The sequence below is a fragment of the Microchirus variegatus genome (assembly GCF_963457635.1).
Source record: "Microchirus variegatus genome assembly, chromosome: 10".
Taxonomy (NCBI): Eukaryota; Metazoa; Chordata; class Actinopteri; order Pleuronectiformes; family Soleidae; genus Microchirus; species Microchirus variegatus.
The window spans coordinates 18,189,185-18,208,499 of NC_139811.1; the positions used below are offsets into that span (position 1 = coordinate 18,189,185).

The 19,315-nt window shown below is 40.2% G+C and overlaps 1 protein-coding gene across 1 annotated transcript in view; it reads left to right on the forward strand.

Moving 5' to 3' along the window:
• Positions 1-309: 309 nt before the first annotated feature.
• Positions 310-19,315, forward strand: part of mybpc2a (myosin binding protein Ca) — a gene marked incomplete at its 5' end in the record, with an annotated part of 31,558 nt that continues 12,552 nt past the window's right edge. Inside the window, 13 exons of the mRNA XM_083895855.1 lie at positions 310-363; positions 1,673-1,708; positions 1,952-2,066; positions 6,751-6,834; positions 6,951-7,099; positions 7,974-8,091; positions 8,331-8,379; positions 10,414-10,470; positions 10,561-10,727; positions 10,965-11,097; positions 12,441-12,565; positions 16,051-16,156; positions 16,555-16,724. Of these exons, the coding sequence (XP_083751981.1) occupies positions 310-363; positions 1,673-1,708; positions 1,952-2,066; positions 6,751-6,834; positions 6,951-7,099; positions 7,974-8,091; positions 8,331-8,379; positions 10,414-10,470; positions 10,561-10,727; positions 10,965-11,097; positions 12,441-12,565; positions 16,051-16,156; positions 16,555-16,724 (1,363 nt within the window). The remainder of the gene's footprint in view (positions 364-1,672; positions 1,709-1,951; positions 2,067-6,750; positions 6,835-6,950; positions 7,100-7,973; positions 8,092-8,330; positions 8,380-10,413; positions 10,471-10,560; positions 10,728-10,964; positions 11,098-12,440; positions 12,566-16,050; positions 16,157-16,554; positions 16,725-19,315) is intronic.

Genomic DNA, 19,315 nt, shown 5'->3' on the forward strand with positions numbered 1-19,315 from the left:
AGTTGTATTTTTTATTGGACTGATCTTCGAGCAGATACAGTTTATTCTATGCTGTCATACAGTCGGGTTCAACTGCATTTATTATTCATATGGAAAAACTCCTCTCAGAATCTAGAATATTCCTTTTGGATTAGCCAGACTGGGACTGCTCTGTACGCACAGACTGATTTAAAATGTCATCGTTAATCTCACATCAGTGGTGAGACAGCAGCAATCTGTTCCCATGGTAATTTAATAACATTTATTGAGATTTATGTTCTGGGTGAGGATTCTGTCTCAGATAAAAACCCGCACCCGGTGTCTTCTGAAATGTCACGAAGAGTCAACGATCAAATTCTGTTTGGCAAACGCTTTGACATCGAGGTAAAACAGCCAGGAGAAAAAAAGAAGTGAAATAAAATAAAAAAGAGAAGGATGAACACAGATAGAACATAACATAATAAAATGATATGTCTGAGTTACAGTGGTCGGGTGGCATTGTTGCCTCAGGAGGAATCCAGAGAAAGTTTTTTAGCGATTGGTGCGTCACGGTTCCCCTCTTGGACTCCAGTGCTGAGAGAGGCATTGACAGAAAAATAATCCAAAATAGAAGTGTTGCCCCCCCCAACACACACACACACACACACCAGTATGCCAGACATAGTATGCCAGCCTTGAGCACAAGGCCAGGCCTTGATATCTTAGACCCACTGTTAAATGGGCTCATGGGACACTTTGCTCTGCACTGCCAGTTGTCGGTTGTTGTTGGTGCTTTGGAGAGGTGACAGTTGTTAAGATAATGTCCTCTTTCATTTCTGAAGCTCAGTCTTTTAATTTGCTCCGTCGTGTCATCATGCAGCATGCTGGCAACCGCATGCAGCACTTTTTAAAACATTAAAAGAGGGGGTCGTAATGAGGGAACAGACCTGTGATATTAATGAAACTGATGTTGAAGATGTGGCCGTTGCCAAAGTTTAATTATTACCGTGCAGCTGTGCTGTAGTTCATTTGGCAGAGAGAAACTCGTTCCTAATCTGGCATCTCATTCGACACCCTTGAGCTTCTAAAATAACCTAGATCTATGGGATCTGGGATCTTTGATGTACTTATCTTATTAAAAGCATTTTTGTCTTTGGGCTACAACTTTCCCAATTTCTAAGCCCAATTATTCCTCATGATTGTATTTAGTTCTCGTGTAAACTCATCATGCACCGTTTCCACCACTGAAATCCAATCTCTCTTTTGTCAGAGGCAAACCCTGGAGAAATCAAAATATGTGCACAAAGCAAGGTTACCTGAATGTGGTTAGCATGTATGTAATTTTAAATAAACACTTCATTTTGAAGCGAATGCGTGTTGTAGATTCATATACCTATGATCTTTGTGGTTCCTCAGATTTTTATAAAAACATGTTTTTATTTTGAGGGGAAATACAGACAATTAAATAAATATATTTCAAAAGTCATGATAGAAATGTAGATAAGTCAAGTAATGAACAAGTGCCCGTGGATATGTATAGAAATGATCGTACATTTTTGCCTCCTGAGGATTCAAATCACAAGCTGCAGCTCTTTAAACAATTTACAGAGTCTCTACTCTTGAAGCCGTGGCTTCTCACTATGCTGCTGGTGTTGCATGATATGAAATAATGAGAATGTACAAATTAATTTACATAATTGTTGTTTAATTGCAGCAGCCAAGGGCGATAAGGCTGCAGCAGCCCCTGCTGGTAAGTACCTTGATGGCATCTAATCTGAGCCCACAAGCTGTGCTCTAAAAATCCAATTTATTTTGGAGTTATTCATACAGTAATCAGCTATAATACACGTTAACTATAATAAGTAATGGAAAAACAAATATTTTAATAGAAGCTACTTGTAATGATAATTCAATTTTCTGATTCACCCTTGCTTCTCTCATTTTCAGACGTGAAGGGTAAGAAAAACACACTGCCTGTCTTCCATTGATGTAGCTGTCTATTCATCATCATCCTCATCATCCTCATCCTCGTCATCCTCATCAGCAGCAGCAGCAGCAAAATAATGTGTCTTTCCCTCATTCAGAGAATCCTGCAGAGGAGGAGGAGGGTAAGAGTTAAAGTGAAAAAAAAGGAAACACAGAAGCAGTGAACTTCTGTGGTGATGGGGTTGAGAGTGGAAATGCATGTTTCCCACTTCCACACGCACACACACACACACACACACACACACATTCAGTTTTATTAGCCATGAGGACATGTTATACGCTTATTTTTTTTAAGCAAATATGCCAATTAAAAAAGGGTGCTAATCTGTAGGTGAGCTTCACACTGTGTCTATGTCTATATTTGTCTTTTCTTTTTCAACGTAAGTATAATGCAGCGTTAAATGCACCAACACATACACTCACGGTCTACTGCTTTACCCTTAACTTGAGCCAATGGTGAATTTAGTGTCCAACCCACCTTTGCATGTTCTTGGACTGTGGGAGGAAACCAGAGAACCTGAAGAAAACCCACAAGCGCGTCCAGGGAGAACATGATGTGAATTCCCCACAGAAAAGCCCTCGGTCAAACTGTGGCCCTGCAAACACATCCAATTCATCCAAATGAATCTCTGTGTGGCTTGTGTAGTTCACAAGCCACACAGACAGTGCACTGCTTAATCTCTTGTTTTACTTTTTTTTTTTTTTATTTCCCATAAATCTTTTTGATAACAGAGTGTAAGAAAAGTGTCAAAATTATTTTTTTTATATTACGTAACATTACATTACTATTGCTGCTGCTGTATGCGTCCTGGGCAAATAGTTGTGTAATGTATGTTTGTGCTCACTGTGGCTTTACTCACCTGTTAAATTACACATCAACATTGATTTATCTGTGAACTGATCAGTATAACTCACAGAGCCATCGCTGGTTCATGAGGCTAAGTGTTACTCTGTCACACTGTTGTGTGTTTATGTGCACTGTGTATATATCAATCTGATATGTAGAACATTAAAAAGGCCTACACACACATGCACGCACACACACACACACACACAGGCCTCTGATGCCTGAGGAGAGCAGAACTGTTTTGACCCCGTTATTCTCCACATGACTAAATTCCACACCAACTTTCTTTTCATTCAGCAAACAATGAGCCTAGGGATGGTAAGGAAAAAAAAACACATGCATTATTGCACAGCCTGCTTTGTGTCCAAGTTTTAGCTTGTTATGTGTAAACCAATGTGTGCGTGAAAAGCATCTGGGAGTAAATCTTCTCATCCCTGAAGCCTGGTATTGCTCTGGTGATGGCCAGTGTTTAGCCTTTTTGTTTTTCAATACGTAATCGTATAATTGACTTTAAAGGTGCATTATGTAATAAATCTAAAGCAACTGGGCATAAAATCGTCCTAATATGTCACAGAGACTCAGGAATAATGTTCATATAACAAACTGAACTCACCAACAACAACAGTACAGCCAAAATATTTGCATTTAAAAAAATATTTTGCAGACTGGAAATCACATTTATGTTTTGACATGTGGCGCCACCTACCGCCATCTACCAATCATTGCAGTCAGTAGAGTTTCAGCTGCCGAGCAACCACGTGTTGCCAGTTACGTCAGAAAACAAAACCTAAAAGACTTCGGTATTTTGAATTTGAATGTAGTAACCGTTTTTGGCCACATTCTTGCATATGGCACCTTTAACTTTGTGGCAAAGACACATGACAGAGTACATCACAGCAAATAGTAAAAGGTCAGAAAAAACACAGGGTTCTACTGCTTTATCATCCACATGACGGTCACGGGGGGTTACTGGAGCCAATCCCATTAGACATAGGGGCAAGGGGAGGGGGGGAGGTGGTACATTTTGGACAGTTCGCCAGTCCATCACAGGGCCACATAGAGACAAACAACCATTCACTCTCACACTCACGGTCAATTTTAGAGTGACCAATTTACCGAAGCCCCAAATCTGCATGTTTTAGGACTGTTGGAGGAAACCTGGAGAAAACCCACACACACACACACACACACACACACACACGAGGAGAATTATGCAAACTCCATGCACAAAGGCACTTATTTGTAGAACGCAAGAATAAATAAATAAAATACAAATATAACACATAACAGATAAGCTACAGAGAAGAAATGCATGCTTTCAAAGGCATTAAAGCTGCCGTGGTTAGACTGGTCTCACCAAAGCATCCAAGACAACTTTTGAGTGTTCAAAATGTGAAATGAACTGATGACGTGCACTTTATATAAAGTTATATCTTTGCCTGTATTTCTGTTGTTAATATATTTGTGTAAACAACAGAAATATTATATTATGTCTATAGATATCATGTTTGAGTCATGATATATGAAAACACTACTGCATCACACGACTGCGGTGGTGCTCTGATGATGAATTGATGATATGCTGAATAACCTACAATTATATATATTACAATATTTTATATGCATAGAATTCCAAATAATCGCCTTGACACTTTCCTAGAAACAGATTATATACAGTGTGTTATATTTATGGCACAAATTGTTTGACTTTTTAACAATCAGTTATATGCTGTGTTAGAGCAGGTATAGACAGAAGACTGAACCAATGTTAGATACTAATTTGGGCCAAAAATAATACATTCAATGCAGGGAAATGTGTTTTATATTTGAATTTCTGATTTCACTCAGTTCAAAGGACCTTGATCATCATCGACAGCATTTCCTCAGGATATTTTGAGAAAATACTGTGACTGTATGACGCAAAGCAGTTTGTTTTTTTGGCTGATTTCAAATCACCTAAAATATAAATAAGGTTTGCAACAGGGTTTTACTCACACAATTAGACCTAGTAGGCTCGAGTCCAAAACCAAAACATACCGAGTCAAGGACAGTGTCCGGAGTTCATTTCACTTGGCAACCCTCGTCCCACACACACACACACACACGCAGAGTTTCCAGCGTGATATAAATAAATAAATGAGTGCAAACATTCAAAAGTGTCCCCTGGATACCATTCCAGGATCAGCTTTGCCCACTTAGCATTCTAACTGAAACCTTTTAAATCATCCTGAACATCTGAACTTGGATCTGTCCTCAGGGGCACTTTTGATTAAAAGATCAAATTAACTGAGCCCATAAAAGCAGAGAGAGAGAGAGAGAGAGAGAGAGAGAGAGAGAGAGAGAGAGAGAGAGAGAGAGAGAGAGAGAGAGAGAGAGAGAGAAAGGAAGAGGCACTGACAGTGTGGCTCTCTGAATTTATGGAGGCGCATGACCTTATCTGACACATGACCCTGAATCCATTCTCTCAGCGACTGGTATAATCCAATGGATGTCCACCCAGGGTGCTTCTCAGTTTACCTGATTGGTGCACCATGCAGTGACTGTATTTTTGAACAATTGCTTGTCCGTTTTCGAACTATTAAAGAAAAACAATTCATGTATGAACTGTTTACAACCTCCTGACTTCAGCAGACTGGAACTCGATTGTTGACGACATAACCAATTAACAGCTGTGAGGGTTTTTTTGTAAAATCAAAAAAAAACCTGGATTTGTTAAATGGAGTCCATTTTTTTTTGGGTGTGGAAGATGTGAGCTCATAGATTTAATGTGAAGGTTTCCCTCACCTAAAGTCAAGATTACCATTAAGCCAGTTAACGCCTATGTTTAACAGCACAGCACAGTTACAGACTGACGTGATCCCTGCATCTCTCTCTTTGCTTCTTCCCACTACGGTGCAGAGTTGCCTCCTGATGGTAAGAGAAACAAACACGTTTAAGCGTATCTGTGAAGTATATGTCACCTGACAAGCAAACACCTCGCAGAGGTCACGCCAATGTATGTGAAAAAGAAACGAATGAAAACATAATCGCAGTGATAACGGTGTACAGCCTCAGCTTATGATGTGTTCTGTCAAAACGGCAAAAGATTGCAGCATCAACTGTGATGTAAATGATCTGAGGAGCTTCTTTATTCCCTCGGGACAGTTTGATCAAGGTGCTTTATTTCCTAGCACTTCCCTTACCCCCCCCCCCCTCCCCTGTACTTGGATCCACTTCTGCACTCTCACCCTCTGTCAGTCCACTGTTCCTATCTAGTGGATTTCTTTCCAAGACGCTTAATCCTCTTTTGTAAGTCACTTTGGATAAAAGCATGTGCTAAATGCTTAAATGCAAATTTAAGGTGACTTCTTGGTTGCCAGTCATTTGTCTCAGATGGCTTGTACAGTGAAAGCTTTTTAAATGCCTCATGTAAAGAGAGTTGCTCAATTTTCACTGATATAAAATCCCTGAGCGCATGGTTTAATTTCCTCACATCATCTAATTACACTTAAATTGTTTTCAAAATAACTAAATTGTTTTTTTTGTTGTTTTTTTTAAATTATGTTTGTATTAAATGTTGAACAAAACAATGAAAACAAAAGAAAAAGATAACAAAGATGTTCTCAAATAAGAAAGCAATAGTGCGTTTACAGGGTCATATAGATTATGTTTGGTTATTTAACAGTATTTGACTTACCCTTTCTGAAATAAATTAACAAGATCACTAGGGAAATGGTAAAAAAAAAAAGGGTTTCCACATATAACAAAAGACAGTATTGTGGTCACTTAAAGTAGCACTTAGATATTCCATAAGAAAAACCTTAAATGTTGGTATTAGTGTATAAAAAAAAGGTTTGCTTGGTCACTTTGTCTCCTGTTGTTCTCCGTTTGTCATGTCGTTATCTGACGGTTGAGCGTTGATTGCGTGAAGTTGTGACCATTATGTTTTCTCTGATCCTTCTATATCCCACAAATCACAGAGCTTGCACCAGGGGAGGATCCTCAGCCGGCCGGGCTGACAGGCTTGTTTGTGGAAAAGCCCGAGAGTGTCACAGCAACAAAAGGTGATCTGGAAAAAAAAAAAAAAGCACTGAATTCCATCCAAAACGAGTGCTCCCTTAATGCCAAATCCCACTTGGAATTGTAATTAATCACTGGATTTCATTACTGTTCTTGGCAGGCAATGACATCAAGTTTGTGGCTAAAGTGGACTCCTCCAGCTTAACGAGGAAGCCGGTCATGAAATGGCTGAAGGGGAAGTGGCTTGACCTTGGTAGCAAAGCTGGAAAGCACCTGCAATTTAAAGAGACTTATGACAGGAACACCAAGGTGCCCATGTCCGTACTGTACCTGCATGTTTGTGCATTCAGAGCGGAAAAAAAAACCAATGGATGGACTGTAAATACTTCCTTTTTTTTTTACAAACATTAACAGTTCTCAGAGCAGTTATCATGCTCAGCAGCAGGTCATTATGTGCACACATTAATTTAAGTGGATTTAAAGTTTGATAGTTTGCCATATGTTAGCTTTGGCAGCCCATGCGTCAAAGTACAACTTCACAGAGCAGTGAGTAGGTCTTACTTTTTGTGAAGGTTTCTTTTTTTAGGTTCTTTCAAAACACCTCAATGTCAGCTATAGTTGTGAAGATTATTAAAAAAAAAGGCCCCTGAAACCACACTCACAGTATCACAATGTATGGGGTATACAAATACTGCAAATTTAAATGCCTTTGTAGACTTTAATCAAAATGAGAGTAGAAAATCAGAATCAATTAACAGAGGACTTTCCCAGACAGCTAATACAGTATAATTGGAAAAAACTGTGCACCTAATGAGCCTCGTAATCAAAATTATTGATTTTATGGTGGCACGTTACAAGACAATCTATTTTTAATCAATATTTGCTGATTACACAATATAAAATAGAACCATTGTTAGTGGATTGTGTCATTTTATAGACAATTTTCTCTCTATGTGACAACTACTTTTACACGTGGGCTTTTTTGTCGGGACAAAAAAAAAACATTAGAAACATTCGTTGTTGTTTTTTCAGGAGCTTTACTTCACTAATTTTTACTCCAGAGTGTCATGTGGTCAGCTGTGCTGTCTGAACGCACTACAGTCGTCGTTGTGCGCCCACTGCACATTTCTGCATACTGCGTTCTTGGCACATCATCCCTTGTTTCTCTCTCTCCCTCTGTCAGATCTACACTTATGAGATGAGCATCATCAAAGCAGTAGAGGCAGACGCAGGTGGCTACCGCTGCGAGGTCACCTCCAAAGACAAGTGCGACAGCTGCACGTTTGAAATCTCCGTGCAGGGTAGGTCCTGAGACGGCCACTTAATCACATTATTGTCATCTTCCATCCAGCATATCTAACATTACTATGTAACTGGCTTTGTCAGCCAATAACTCACAGAGAGCGATGCACATTAGGGCCTATCATTTAGTGGCCCAGCGAGGTCATCAGTCCATTATTCCTATGAAGCTCACGCTTGCTGAGTAATGAATTAACCTCGGCAAGTTCTCACCAGCCTTTGTCCTTCTGTGTGGTTTCAGCTGTGCAAGAGGAGCAGGAGGACAACATCTTGGAGGCATTTAAGCGATCGTAAGTGCCAGTGTCGGTGGAGGTTCTACTCAACATGTCACCTGTTACGTTGTCTTCCATATGCTGCTCTGTAGATCCCCTGCCTTTAGGCGACTGTCAGTCTCATAGAGTGTCTCTGCCTGTGTGTTTTTCTTTCCCTTAGTTGTAGCTGACTTTGTACGAGTCAGACCTGTCTGCCATGTTTGTCTTTCTGTCACATCTAAGTGTGTCTGCCTCCTTGCTGGTTTGCTTCACCAAGCATCCCACATGCTTTGGTGTCTTATAGATTTCATCACGTCTTTAAATCGTCTCATCTTTGTGTTTTATTGCTCTTAGGAATCTTTTACGACAGCACAACTGAGTGCATGTGGCTGCAAACCGTTGTTTAGCACAGTGAGGCTCATCTCTCAGGAGTCATTCCGACGTTAAATGGAAGCTTAAGGTCTTGGCTTGAAATGGGTGTCACTTTTATTTTTATACAAGGTGTGAAAGACACAGATCTGACACATTGTGACAACCAGCAATAGCTAAAGGTGACAAAAAAAATTATATAAGCTTATTACATTAATACAATAAAAACTGTTACAGTTAACAAAGTCATACCTTTAGGATAAATGGAGCATGAAAATTGGTTGCTTGAAACTAAACGAATGTGGCTGCATAGTGGAACTGCATAAACTGTGCTGAATGCTTAAGTTATATATATATATATACAGTATATGTATGTATATATACACATATATACTGTTTTTAACTCCTTTTAATTGATCTTGTAGCACTTTGAGACCTCAAGTCAAGAGTGCAGTCAATAAACCCAGCTTACTATCGCGTGTACCCGGTGAATGACAGCATTATCACCCGATGAGAATTTACTCCATGTTTGTGTTGGATGAGCAGCATCCACAGGACAAACATGATCACTCTTTACATTTATTGGCATTTATCTGAGAGGGTTCACTGAGAGTTAGCCATGCCAAGAAACTAAGAAACTACACTCCTTACCGTAAAGGAGGTGCCAAAACTGGACACAGTGTAAGACAGCAAGCACTTAGTCTGCAGACAGTTATTGGGGTGTGTCACACATTGTAGATGTCAAGAGAATGACTTATGCTTCAAGACCATGGGAAGGAGTAATTAGTGGCTCATGCTATTCCCCCCCGTGAATCTGGAGTAAAAACTTCCCATTTACTGATACGCAACAAAATGCAGGTGAACGTATACTCAACACTAGGGGGTGGATCAAAAGGTTGATTTGGTGATATATCTTTGTCCTTCCTTGTGCAATACGATAATCAATATGCAAGAGCCATTTTCAGGGCAGAACTGCCGAGCGTTAAGCAGCATTTTGACTGAATTTCCAAGACCCACAAAACAGTGTGTTCTATGACTATGCAAACACCGAAACTACCAAAAGAAAGAGTAGACTCTCTTCTTTCATCAAACGTCATTGGCAGTGAACGGTTGCATTTGAATTGATGTCTATGGACGTCATTGGCAGCCAATGAGTTAAGTTGCTCTAAAGTAAACAAAGCTACCTGACCGAAGAAGGAGGGAGTTTACGGCAGGATAATGGCAGAGAAAGCTATGTTGAGAGATGCTCCATCCCCGTCCAATACATAGACTTTATGCACTATGTTCTCTATATGTTGTGAATAAATAGAGAAATCGTGCACTTTTAACTTCTCACGGAACGTTTTATTTTCTTCAATTAGATAGATATTGTGATGTATCGCTATATGATTGCCACAGAATTGTTGTGTTGTAATGTTATTGGTATCTTGGACCATCGTGATTCCCACCTGCTTCACATGTACAGACTCTGAATTTTTATATATGATGCTAATCATAACGAAATCAAATTCAACTTCCTGGAATATAAACAACCATAGGTGACTGAACAGCGTCCAAGTGATGGCTTCTATCTTGCACAATTGTTGGTTGTCTGTAAAGTTTGTCACTTGAATTTAAGGCATGACAATACCTTGTTTTGTTATCTTGTATCTTTGGTCAATGCTGTTGTAAATGGCAAAACCTTATTTTTTATTTTTACTCCAGTGGAGATGCAGATGAAGATGCCGGTGATCTTGACTTCAGTGCACTGCTCAAGAAAAGGTAACGTCATCTATACTTTCTCTCAGATTAATCTTTTATCCTCAACTCTCTTGAATTTGGTTTAAAATTCACAACCTTATGCTTAATCAGGCAAAAGAAGCGTGTGGTGCAAAAAGAGGAAGTGGATGTGTGGGAAATCCTTAAGGCAGCCAAGCCTTGCGACTATGAGAAGATTGCCTTCCAGTATGGCATCACAGACCTAAGGGGGATGTTGTCGAGGCTGAAGAAGATGAAGATGGAGTCCAAGAAGAGCGATGGTAAGGAGGGAGGGAAGAGACAGGAGGGGGGGGGGGGGTTATGAGGCTTAAGCAGACTGTGCATTACAAAGGAGGTGGGAGATATAAAAGGATAGCTCTCAGTGTTTCAAAGGCCTCTGGAGGCAAATTATACAGTAGAAGTAGGACTATGTGAAGAATGTTTGTCAGCATGTGCACAGATCATTTGGCTGTTAAAGCCAGTGGTTAAACTATTCCAACATGATACTTTTATTTCAGCTTTCCTCATGAGGCTGGATTCAGCGTACTCGGTGGACAAGGGCAAGAAGATCCAGATCAGTGTGGAAGTAGACGACCCCGACGCTCAAGTCCAGTGGTTCAAAAGCGGACAGGAAATCAAACCATCAGCCAAGTGAGCCAAACTGCTACAATGGTTAATTTTTAAAATAATAAGTAACTGATGTGACATTAGTATATGGCAAACCAGAAGATATAATGTTAAATCTAACACTAAAATGTTACTTTTGAGTGTCTTTAGCTTGTTCAGCGCTCTCCAGTGTCTGGTGTCATGTGTTTTTTTTGCTTTCCTCCCTCCTCGTTCAAAGGCTTCTTTTGGTGTTTTATTGAAGTGAGTATAACTATTGCAACTGGCATTTTTTTTTTAACGACTCCACCATCTGACATTTTGAGGAGCTTCATGCAGCTCAGCCCGCTTCCTGTTCTGATTAAGACCGTTTATATGGGTAAGGGGACATTTCTTGCCCTAAATGGAACTTTCCAGCCTGTGCACTGTGACCATCGAGGTCAACGAAGTGAAGTTTTGTGTTACACTCTCAAAAGCTTTGACATTATGATAGAAATCACTATCTGTTTCTGGACATTAAGGACATTTATGTAAGTAGCAAAGACGGTCACGTGAGCCTAGTGTTTTGCGTTTACATGCACAACAAATGGATAGAAACATGGCCGAAGCGGAAGCTGTTCTGGAGGACTCTGGATTTAAGAAACAAAGATGTTTCTTTATAATAGAGGTGGAAGCTTCTTCTTCTTCTACTACTACTTACGAATCAGACATGTCAAAATGGTTTATATTGATTAAATGCTTAAAGCATGTATAAGCACTTTAAGACTGAATTACTTATATTTAGGTGCATGTAAAAAAAAGGGTTGTCATTTATTTTCAGAATGCTTTTAATCAGACTGAAGAAAGTTTGCATAGATTCAGACAAACAAAGGTTCCTTAAAGGTTGTGACTAAAGTAATGTGAGGAGAACCTTAACACAACCAAAAGATAACATTCTTCAAAGGTTGAACGAAGGTTGTTAGTTGTGAGTAACGTTAGGGGAACGTTCTGGGAATCGAATGTTCGACCAAAAGCTAACGTTGAGAGAAAACTTTCCATGACAACCGTAGGACAACCTAGGGCACACTTTCAGGGAACGTTCCCGTAACGGTAAAGGTAACATTCCCAGAACGTTGTGGGAACTAGAAATTGTTAGCTGGGCTAAGCCCTGAAGGTATGTGCATGTATGCAAGGATTCTTTGGACTTGTGAGTCACTCTGTTTTCTTCAGGGCCTTTGTGTCCGTCTGTGACTCTGATTTGCTGAAAGCATTCTCTCTCTCTCTCTTGCTCTCTCTTGCTCTCTCTCTCTCTCTCTCCCTCCCACCCTCCCTCTCTGTCTCCCTGTCTTTCTCTTCTCATTCGGTCTGTATCCTCCATGTATAATTTTCGACCATCATCCCTGTGCATCCAGGTATGTGTTTGAGAGCGTGGGCAACAAGCGGACTCTCACTATCAACAAGTGCAACCTCTCGGATGACGCAGAGTACGAGTGCAGGGTTGGGGAGGAGAAGTGCCACACAGAGGTTTTTGTCAAAGGTATATGAGTCACTCTGTCTTTGGAGGAATCCTTCTTGAAGGAGGGAGAGGTTTTTCTTCTGCTTGGTTTAGCAAATGCCATCATTAAGGCACTGAGAGGCTTGACAGCTCTGTTCTCTGCCTGTGTGTCTGTGTTTGTCATCTATTATTTCAGTGCTTTCATGCCACACAGACGCATGCTGCGCTCTGTCGTATATATGCTCACTCCTTCTTAGCGGCTGCGTGGCGTGTGAAATGTTTATGTTTTGATTGTTTTCATGTATCTGTGTCATTTTGTGTTAGAAGAGTTTCACTGATATTCGTCATCATTTTTTTGTTTGTTTGTTTTTTCAAAAGAAAATGCTGAATATTATATCACTGAAATATGAATGGATTGTAGAAGTATTTGATTTATTTCAGGTTTATGTCACATCAAGACATTTTAAAGAAACCATTCAGTATAATGGCTGTACCATGTTATTATAAATGATGGTACAATATCTTTATTTGCATGCATTCCAATTAGACAGACTCCAGTGAACTGGGCTTGGTATTGTGACTGATGTGTTTGTCTAACTCAGTTGTCTCCTCTCATTTTTTGTGAGTGGGTCTGAGATGTTTTAATGGATGTAATTGTGTCTGCTGCTCCTGCTTCATTAATCCCATACTTTATTCAGTGTGCTCACTGCTGCCTATTCCGATGTTAGTCCATCACAGACTGAGAAAGGTAAGCTCTTCAACTCAGCAACGCCTCCCATGCAGCTACAGTCAGTGTGTGCGTGTGCGTGTGTGTCTGTGTGTGCACCATATAATTTGTGCTGTTGTTTGCAAACATTTACATCATTTGCTGATTCGTCTTGACATTGCTGAGGGCAGTGAAGAGCTCAGCAGATGACAAATACAGCCAAAACTACATAGCAGCTACATTGTAGACATGAAGCACCTGGGCCATACTTGTGCTTTTGCTTCTGTCTTGGTATGAAATGACTGGATGAATACTGAGCTTCCACCACATGTCAAACGCTCACAAAGCTTTGTGAAATGAGTCACATCATGTTCGGTTTGTGCATTAAAACAGTTTGTTAATTATGTTCCTCAGGCAACTACTTACAAAATGTTGGCAAACACATTCACTTTCAGTACCCTCATGCCAGCATCTGTTAGCTTAGCTTAGTATGCAACCAAACTATGAAACAATCTGTGTCTTAATTCTCACTGATTAACATCCTGTTTGATAATATACGACAGAGTATTAAGGCCAAACTGAAAACGGTTTTTGATTTTTATCAAATTGATTGATTATTATTCAAGCAAAATCGAAGATATGCACCTGCAACCTGGATGAGGGACATGGAGCATCACCACATAGTCATCAGCATCGAGACTTTGAAGAGGTTATGAAAGAGTCTGTTTTTTAAGAAACAATCACACAGACTTAGTGGAAATCATCTATTTTGTGTAGGGGGAAAATGTCTGGTAGTGATCGACTGTTTTCTGTTGCTATTTAATAACAATAATAATAACGAGAATGCATTTCCGGGGGAACTGCAGAGTGTGCTTGCTCGGGTGCATTTCACGAATGCGACCCCGATGATGCGTGGCAAGGCAGAGCTGCACTTGTGTCAGTAAACGGTTAGATAGTGTAGGGGCAGTGACAAAGGTGTACAGTTGCCTTGGTGTGGTCATGTAAATAAGTCTGAAATATCCATCAAATGTTCATGATTTTTATGTTTATGAGCTAACCTCCTGTTTGGCTGCTACGCCACCAATATCAGCTGGCTGTGATGGGCAAATGCTTCCGAAAATCAAAAATCCTTCTGGTAACTTTTGTGAGGCTTGGTCCAAGGATCATGTACGTCAAGTTTCGTGAAGATCGGACAAAGTGATTTGTGAAAGTCTAGTTTCGCTTTCTATTCAATCCAATATGGCTGAAGAACGACAAGGGTCAGTAACACTATCTTCAATTTCAACATGCCGGAAGTTCCAGAGTTAGACCGGTGGAGATATCTCCAAAATCACTTTATTCTCAAAAGATATTTTTTTTCTCTCTTCAATTTGGCCCTAATACTCCATTTTAAGAGTTGACCTACAGATAATGTGTGGACATTTGGTTCTCGACATTCTCTGCAGTTTACCGTTCATGACTTTATCTGGATGAGATGCGTTCACAACAGCAGGAGGATCTTTGAAAGAGTGAGCTGGTGATTCTTACTCTTTCTCTGGATCCTCACCTATATTCTAACGAGCTTTCTTGAAAATTTACCACAGATTACACCCTGGGCTCTTGCGTTCACACATACAGCTGCTCCACAACATCTTTGGAAGAATAACTGCCGTCTGTCTGAAAGCAGCTTATGATTAACTACAGTCTGTCGCTTCATTTTTTTGGAATTCAGTTGCTTCTACACAAACAAGTACGTTTCAAAGAACATGATAACTACGTACTCAATTTTGGCTGTTTGAAAACACGTCTCGGTTTAAAATGTCATTCATAAGAGAAAGGTTTCACACAGGTATTTAGGTTAGATCGGAGCTGAAGTGAAACAGCTTACATTCTGTATTCCTACTTTTGTGTGTAAAACCTCTGCTTTTTTTTAAGCTGTGCCTCAGCCTTGCTTTCCTCTGGTAACAGAATCGCTCTTAGTTTCTATGGTTGAAAAAAAACCAAACAAAAAAATCAACAACAACCCTGAATGACTCTGAAGATGTTGAGCTCATTTCACAAAACTTTTCCGTGGCCTGTTATTAAAGTGTGCATGTGTGTGTGGCGCTGTGACTGTGTCTCATAGGCTTCTGAGTTCTTCAGCTGAGGTTAGAGCGAATTGAGACATCAAATTTCGGGCACAGGATGCTGACAATGACAAATAGCGGAGGCTATCAGATAATCACGGGCATCACATCGCGGTGTTAGGTAATGTGACTCCCACCACCTGAGGGGACTTTAAGCACCTTACACCTCTGTGAGACGTGTGTTTGGTGGCATTCATGTGGCCTCCAGGAGCATATTATGTTGTTATTCAAATTCAAAAGCTGGTGTGCATATGCTGTGTGTGTGTTTTCTGCTCATTGAGATCACTACATCCAGCCACAAAGGGGGGAAAAACTGTATTATTAAATTAAAGCTGCGATAATGTGGTTGAATTTAATAGCATAGTTTTAATTCTGGGATTTTCCAATAAAGTTAACAAATTGATGTTCTGACAAATGACATTCTATAACTTCAGCTCATATATTGGGTAGTCTTAGTAGGTTAAACTGTGTTTGACCATGGATATACTTTATTAAGAATCAGACATTTGCATGTGCCAGACATCAGCCTCAGGCTCATACATTTACTCTGTATAAGGCATTACTAATTCTGCTCAGGTGTGACAGCTCCGTTTATCCCACCCTACCCTACTTTAATTTTTTTATCCGTTTCTCCACCTGTTCCTGGCCATTACGACACTGATCATTAAGATATTAAGAGTAGCAGAAGTGACGCCCTACCTCGCTGTTCTCCTCAGAGCCTCCAATCACCATCACCAAGCTGCTGGATGATGTCCTCACTGTCGTGGGTGAGAGGGTGGAGTTTGAGGTGGAGGTGTCCGAGGAAGGAGCCCATGTCAAATGGTGAGTGTTCCCTGTAGTTGTTCACATAGTAACATGCCTCATTAGTCATTTAATAATCTGTTACTAATGATTCAAATGTTCCTGAGTAAAAGGGGATTAACACAGAGACAGCAATTAGGAAACATGCAACAAAGGTCCCAAGAACCAGGGATGTTCACACATGTCTGGGAAAAAAAATTGTATCTGTATGACTAGAAAGAAGAAACTGCAGCACCGAAGCTTGATAGGAAAACCTGTCCTCCTTCTGCACCATTTCTAAAATGTGCCAAAACCATGTGATCCCCAGAGACTGTAGCCAAGTAGAACACTGCAGACATGTCAGTCAGCTCTGTGTGCTCCCATGTGGTCACTAAAGCATAATATGTGTGTTGGTGTTTGTGTGTTTTCTCTCTCCCAAGGATGAAAGATGGAGTTGAACTGAACAGAGAAAACGCAGGTTCAAAGTACAGGTTTAAAAAAGACGGGAGGAGGCACATTTTGATCATAAATGAGGCGACTAAGGAGGACATCGGGATGTACTACGCCATCACTAATGGTGGAGAGTCAAAAGCAGAGCTCGAGGTTGAAGGTAAATGTTCATTTGTTTGAGTTACTGTCAGTGATTGACATGAACCTTGTGATAGGAAAAAACACATATCCATCTATATGTAGCCAACAACACATTTCATTAATTATCACAACTGATAAATAATGATAATACTTGTCGTTGCCATAAGGGGATATTATTATAGATTATTGTATGAGTAGGAAAAAAACAATCCATTCCTTACAAGCTGCAAGCAACAATGAAAGGGCCTGAGACCAGGTTATTATACTAAGGTGGGTTTAAGTTAAAGCGGACCTAGACCGGAAGTTCCAATTAACGCTGTTTTTTTAGTGTGTATCTGCATCATTACCTTGTTTAAGAAGCCCTGAAGGTTCTAAACAAACAGTTCAGCCACTGCTGAGAATGCTGTGTTTTATTGTAGTAAACACCGGTTCTCCGGAACAGCAGATCGTCACTAGTCCGGGCACATCCGGTTGCGCAGATTGAACCGCAGAAGAACAATAACGTCCGTTGTGGAGGTGTTTCACAAGCAACAGTGTCTTCTGACTCCGGGTCAAAGTCATAAAAGGGACTGTGGCGGGGAGTCGTGAAGAAGCTATTTTTAAACATTGTTAAAACCATGTTTTGATAATGAGTAGAAGTGCATCCACCGTTCCAGAGGGGGGAGCTGTGCTTCTGAGAGCAGGTGTGCTGAATATGTCACTTCCGGGTATTGGCCAATCACAAGACTCTTCTGGGTGTGAGAGTTGAGTCTCAAATCTCGCGGCTGAGAAACGCCGTCAGAAAAGAGGATTTCTATCGGCTCGTTTACAGCAACTAGGGGTTTTTTAACCATAAAAACAAGTTAATGTATGTAAGTAGACCTCCATAACTAACCTGTGGCAACAGGGCCCCTCTATGTGAGCTTTAAACACCTGCGAGGAAGCTCAAAGATCAGATATGAATCTTAGTAAGAAGAAGAATTATTCTCTCACCAGATAAATCTACTTTCTAGCCCCTTTAAATTTGGATCTAACAGCTGCCATCAACAGGAAAAGTCATTGATTAAAGGCAATAATAATAACAGTAAAAATTTAATTAGTTATCCTAATAACTGGTGTCCTGTTACTACACCATTGGCTAAAGTTATTACAATATTAAATACGTTTATCCCAACAATGTAGCAGCATAAAGCAACATCATCGGTGCAGAGATGATTTCATTATCGGGTAATGCGTTTTGACCGACTTCATTCTAACAGTAAAATCATTGTGATGAACCAAACGGAGCAATGCTCCCAATTTTGTTCTACGCTGTGTCTACAATGATAATAAAGTTTATTCTATTCCAATATTGTTACAACCACTTTGGTGAAAATCTAATCATGCATCATTGGGGGGCCTTTCACATTGGAGGTGCACATCGTATGAGAGTGGCTCAGTGGCAGAGTGAGTCGTCTTTCAACTTAGAGGTTGCTGGTTTGATTGCCAGCCTCACTAGTCTACATGCAGATGTATTCTTGGGCAAGACACTTAACCCCACGTTGCTCCTGATGGCTGTGCTGTGTATTTGACAATCAATCCAGGTACATCTGTTTGTCATTCTCAAACAGCAAAGTCAGGGTGAGGGGAAAGCAGCACTGGTAATCTATCATTTCTATGTTTGTCTTAATGCTTTAACAAATTCAGTTAAGCTGCAGCAACTTCACTCTAACCTTCGATCATATCAGCAGCTCCCAGCTTTTGGTTGCACAAGCACAACCGAACAGGTAGTTTCGTTAAAAAAAACATCTCTGGTTTCCTTTGTGCATTTTGCACGTTCAAATACACACAACAATGAGCTGTGTTAATAGGTAATGTCAACACTTAATGAACTACCATACTCATATTTAAATTACAATTATCTTACATCAGCTGAAGTGGAAAGTTACTGACACCAAACAACTATTTGTGGTATGGTTCATAAATTAAGAAGTTAAAGAAAATTTACACATCAGTGGATCTTGATGTCTTCCATTTTGACAAGCATTAAAAGCAAGAAATTAGTCATAACTCACGTTATATTAATTAATATCACTCATCAGCGGTTGAACACCCGATTCGTCATGCTAATTTGCATTTGCACCTCCAAAACCGATGGCTGAGAATCAGTTCTCGCTCTTCAGATCCTGGGCCGTCTCAGCCGCTGCGAACCTGCAAAGCCAAACGAATCTCCTAAATTGATTAGACTGCGAGGAAAAGTCTGTCGTGCTTCCATGTACTGGACAGTTACAGTGCACCAGGTGGCAAATATGATCATAGCGTTCCAAGCTAAACGGCTAAACAGACTCCCTGCATAAGGTGCACCACAAGATCGTAGAGGAAAACTTCATTATTGTAGAGTCTCGCAGTGTGTCATGGTGTGACTGGCTGGCATTCACAGGACTCAAGACAACACAGCATGGAGGGAACTTGCCACCCTTTTTCCCAGCAGCTGTTTCTTGAAAATAAATGCCTTGCTTAACGCCAGTATATATATATAAGTTTTAAAAAATAGTTAACCGTTAGTTTGATGCTCTCCGGGTCACAATCCCATGAAAAAAAACAGGAAATGTCTACATTTTATCGGTTTTGTACAATGTAAAAACAATATAT